Source organism: Haplochromis burtoni, unplaced genomic scaffold (assembly GCF_018398535.1).
Source record: "Haplochromis burtoni strain Fernald_Lab_line unplaced genomic scaffold, NCSU_Asbu1 Contig_651, whole genome shotgun sequence".
Classification (NCBI taxonomy): Eukaryota; Metazoa; Chordata; class Actinopteri; order Cichliformes; family Cichlidae; genus Haplochromis; species Haplochromis burtoni.
In genome coordinates, this window is record NW_024583012.1 from 6,977 (window position 1) to 12,190 (window position 5,214).

Consider the following 5,214-nt stretch of genomic DNA (forward strand, 5'->3'; position numbering starts at 1 on the left):
TTGATCCATCCCTCCATTTCAGGGGCAGCAGTCTAAGCAGAAATGCCCAGAATCCCCGATCCCCACACACCAGGGATACTCAAACCAGCACAGACGGAATATCTCCAACATGTCCTGGATCTACCCTGTGACAACAACATAGCTGCTTAGATAAACCTGAATAACAAATGGGGTCTGGCTGATAGACTGTGTAGCTGTGGTCATATATCACCATGTAGATTAATGCATTCTTTCACCTTCCACAGATCTCTAGAATCCAGAGGCTAACCGGCCCAACGCCTTCATCTGATTTATCATCCAGACCTCCCGATTCTTCTGCTCCAGCAGGAAGAAAGACCATGGATGGAAGCAAAGAAGTAGTCAACCAACAGCTGTTACCTGAGCTGAAGCATTGAAACCTGCAGTTTAGGATCCTCGTGCCACTTTCTTAGACAAATTAAAAATCTGAGCTAGCTTGTAGTCAGAACGTGCCTGTAAATTTCTTTTCCCAGAGTGATGTCTTCCTGAGCATCCTGTTACATACGGCCAAATATTCTCTCTGGTGTGTAGCTTAATCAGAATCTAAACTGCACATCCTCAAGTGTTTTATAGTACACTGCATTTCTGATTAGAGTCCACATTCTGCAGTAGACCTCGGTAGCAGAAAAAACATTTCCCAGGATAGACCCAGATAGAAGGCTAAGTGTTGGCATTTGTGAATGGCTTGTTCCATTTTGTGAAATTGTTGACATTTTTTTGTATTTTATTTTTTGTCTCTATATTTATTGGCAAATTTCCCATGAATTAAAGTCAGTGTAAAATGAATATTCTTGCATTAGTATTATTTTATACTGCGTAGTGCTCACACTCACAATCCTCCCATAACACAAGTTTGCAGTCTCACATAATTACACAATCTAGAGCCAGTTTCTTGGAATGCCGACAGACCTGACCATTTCTTCCCAGCGCTTGTTTCCATCCCTGCTAACCTCATTTCTTCAGGGCTGCCTTTACTACCCTTAATGATTTCATGGTACAGTAATTCAACTCAAGGATGGGAAAGCCATGCTGAAGCCAGTTTATATTTTGGACAGGACATGGGACATTTATTCAGAATGAAACATTAGTATAGGCGGGTAACTGGACTGGTATTTAAGAAGTGTTTTCTACTCAGTTTGAGCACTCGAAGCACATTCTGCTGTGAGGCTTATTCACCCAATCGCACACATTCACACAGTTTTTTAAATCTATACCTAAGTACTTTTATCTCTGATGGATGCACTGGGAGCAACAGTGCTTTGAGTATCTTGTCTAAGATTGTTGATACTTCCACAGAAGGAGCTGGAGATTGTTCCACTGACCATCTGATTGGTAGATGAATTGCTCTGATACCTGATCCGTGGCCACCCTACATGGATATGGAAGTGAGAAATTAATTTGTAAATAGTATGTAACAATAGAGATGTGAACTGAAGTGGGAGAAATAGTTCATTTATGTAACCTGTCCATTAATCTAGTACTTTAATGTTACATATATTAATGCACGCAGTGAACTCTGTAGAAATATGTAAAGAGACACTCTGGAAGATTTTATACCTACCATCAAAAATGGTAAATGGCCTGTATTTGTATAGCGCTTTTACTAGCCCCCCCTAGGGACCCCAAAGCGCTTTACACACCCAGTCATCCACCCATTCACACACTGGTGGAGGCAGCTACAGTTGTAGCCACAGCCGCCCTGGGGCCAACTTCCTTCAGAGCTTCCTTCTTACAAAGGTCCAAACTGCTTCCTATACACGACTTTATTTTTCTATTCTTGATTTATTAACAGAGAAATTGAAAAAAATAAACAGAAAATAATACTGAAGAAAAATTACATAATGTCAGTCATTTTCCTCAAACTGTGATCTGACTGGCTTAATAAGTCAGATCACATTTCCTATTGGAGAAGACAGTTAAGTCCCACCCCTCTGTAAATATCTGTAAGAAGTCCAGTGAAGTGCTGCCGAATAAGAACAACGATAATGTGTAGTATGATTAACATGACTAAATTCTGATTTTATTTTCATTATGACCACTAAATATGAAATATATTTCATTCTTACATTTAGATGTTTATATTTATAAATGTATTTAGTAAATTTATAATTAGCTTTAACTGCTCAGTGCAGCTGTTAGAAAATGGTTCAGACTCCTACCTTCATTTCAGTATTCTGCAAACCTCATGTGGGTGATGTTTGCATCTGGCAGGAAATCTTTGTATCTGCATCTCTGTGGGCTTGTCTCTGTCATTGCTCTGTTGTGTGGAGAGATGAGGTTTGCTCGAGTCTTGAGCTGGTGCTCATTTAAAACCATGAAATATCAATCTGAGAGGAGCAGTATGTGAAGTATGTCGATCCCACCAGATGGCCTCCAACTATTGCTTTTGAAAATGACCATGCTATTGTGTTCAGGTGCAGTCCGTGTTCCACTGGAGAAGATTGTATGTGTGAATGACAGCAAGTTCAAATTTCATGCTCTCGCTCTTTTAGAGCTCAGCAGATACCCATGTGTATGTGAGATAAACATCCAGCGGCTCATGGGTGTGTGTGTGTGTGTGTGTGTGTGTGTGTGTGTGTGTGTGTGTGTGTGTGTGTGTGTGTGTGTGTGTGTGTTGACCTCACATATTCCCACTCACGGGGCCATTTTTGAGCCAGTGTCTTTGCAGTAGTGATTGGGGTCGCTGCTTATAACTCACGCTTTCTATTACCTGGCTTGCTCATTTCTCTGCTGATGGTTTCACTGCGACTGGCGGCTCGAAAAATGAAGGTAAATATAAGCAATGGCCAAATGAAGCTCCCTGAAGCATCGGCGCGAATAATTTGAAACAGGATTCAATACTCGAAGCTTTTCAACACAGTCCTCTTTTACAGCATCTGGTGGCCGAAGCACGAAGAGCAGCTTAAATCTACAACTTGAAGTGAAAAGCTTCACTGTGAGTTCCCACTGCAGAGCTCAGCTGACAACTTCTGTTTAGTTTTATGTGACAATTCGTGTGATATCAGGCAATACACACAAAACATGTATTGTTTTGTGTGAAAAAAAGAAGTTATGTCTATTTGATTAACTTGATGATTAAACTTTCCTTCTTTGCAAATGTGTCGTCATGGTAAAGTGTCCCTTTGCTTACGACTTCTTGTGAACATGGATTTAAAAAGAAAACATTATACATAATAATGTTTCTGTCTCCAGACTTAAACCCTATTAGCATCAAAGGGGCATCCTCAAATGGAAGGTGGAGGTCTCTAACATCCACCAGCTCCATGATGTCACCAAGGAGGCGTGGGAGAGGACTCCAGTGGCAGCCTGTGAAGCCCAACAGGCAGTGATGAAAAATAATGGCTGACACACAAAATATTGACACTTTGGGCACAATTTGGACATTTACACTTAGTCGTGTACTCACTTATGTTGACAACAGTTTAGATGTTAATGATTGTATGCTGAGTTACTGAAAGGTGAAAGCAAATTTACACTGTTGTACAAGCTGTACACTGACTACTTTACATTGTATTAAAGTGTCATATCTTCAGTGTATCCCATAAAAAGATTTAATAAAATATTTACAACAATGTGGCAACAGCAATCCTGGGAGGCTGCCAAAAGACAGGCAGCCAGTGAAGTGGAGATCAAACGATCAGTGTATCTGCTGTTTTATTGTTTATAGCTGTGGAGAGTCTTAAGGTCATATCGACACGCCCTGACAAAGGGGATCATTCCCCGTACATATGGGAAACGGAGTGGTGAGATAGTCTGGATGTGATAGAGAACTGGTGGCAGTAGATGGCTACCCCTCCTTGAGCCCATTTCTGCGGATGTTTGTTGTTGGAATGGAAATGTTCCTGTTCCTACTGTCACCAGCACTTGCTCATAGTCAAATACGATGTCCATCTGAAACACGAATGTCCAGATACCAAGTACAAATGGAGCTTAAAGGATCGGTTACTGGATGCTTTTTTCCTTATTTTTCTCATGCAACATGTCAAAGAATTACATATGTATCAAGTAAGCAGTTGGTGTATGACGAAGATACTATAGGTGGCACAAATTGATCCATCCCTCCATTTCAGGGGCAGCAGTCTAAGCAGAAATGCCCAGAATCCCCGATCCCCACACACCAGGGATACTCAAACCAGCACAGACAGAATATCTACTTTACTACTACTTTACATTGTATTAAAGTGTCATATCTTCAGTGTATCCCATAAAAAAGATTTAATAAAATATTTACAACAATGTGGGGGCTGTGCTCACTTTTGTGAGATACTGTATATAATGATACATGTTATATGGATGTTTGAGACTTTGTCTTTAACTTTATTAGTGAAACAACTGCAGGTTTCACTGACAGTACATAACATGGTAGTTTAGCCTTTGTATGTTTTTCATAAATGAAGTTCTACGTATTCAGATTTGGGCACGTGGGATGATTAGAGTTCACTGAATGGTGCTGAGGTCTGAAGCTGAGAGCAGCTCCAGTAATCACACTGAGAGAAGAACTGTGACAAACTGTTCAATGTGGGGTTTATGCCTCAAAGCTGAAACAGAGCTTTATATATTAATAGATTATCCAGTATAATATTTTACCTTTTTTAAAAGTTATCTACAAAGATAAGATGATGGCGCAGGCTTTCAGTCCTGATTTAAAACACACACAAACTATTAGAACCAGCTTTAATCCAACCAACAACCAACTTTAATGGGCTGCCTCGGCAATGAAAAACATATATTCATTCTTCATATTATTCTCAAAAGGTGTAAGACGCTCAGAGTACTGCACACATGTAAACAACACTTCATTAAGAATCATTCAGATTGCTTTTTAACCTGAATATCTAAACCAAACTCAGAAAGAAATAGATAGTCACTGCTGAAAATGTCTATAGTGGAAACATTAAACACATTTGAAATGAGCACATTAAATACCATCGTTTTGGTTTCAACACATAAATATTTGACTTTGCTATTTTCTTTTTGTGTACATCAGCTGTGTTATCAAAAACCTGAATATCATTTATAGACTGTGACTGCTATAACAGACAGTCTGTGGGTGAGAAGAGTGCTCTCAGTACTTCATCCATCTATTGTCTTCCACTTTCCTTCTACAGGGTGGACCATTTATATGGATACACCGTAATAACATGGAAATGGTTGGTGATATTAAAGTCCTGTTTGTGGCACATTAGTATATGTGAG

The 5,214-nt window shown here is 39.7% G+C and overlaps 1 protein-coding gene across 1 annotated transcript in view; it reads left to right on the forward strand.

The window, feature by feature from the left end:
• Window positions 1-364, forward strand: part of lin7b (lin-7 homolog B (C. elegans)) — a gene marked incomplete at its 5' end in the record, with an annotated part of 4,709 nt that extends 4,345 nt beyond the window's left edge. The window contains 1 exon segment of the mRNA XM_014330030.2: window positions 246-364. Within this exon segment, the coding sequence (XP_014185516.1) occupies window positions 246-253 (8 nt within the window).
• Between the last annotated feature and the right edge of the window lie 4,850 nt (window positions 365-5,214).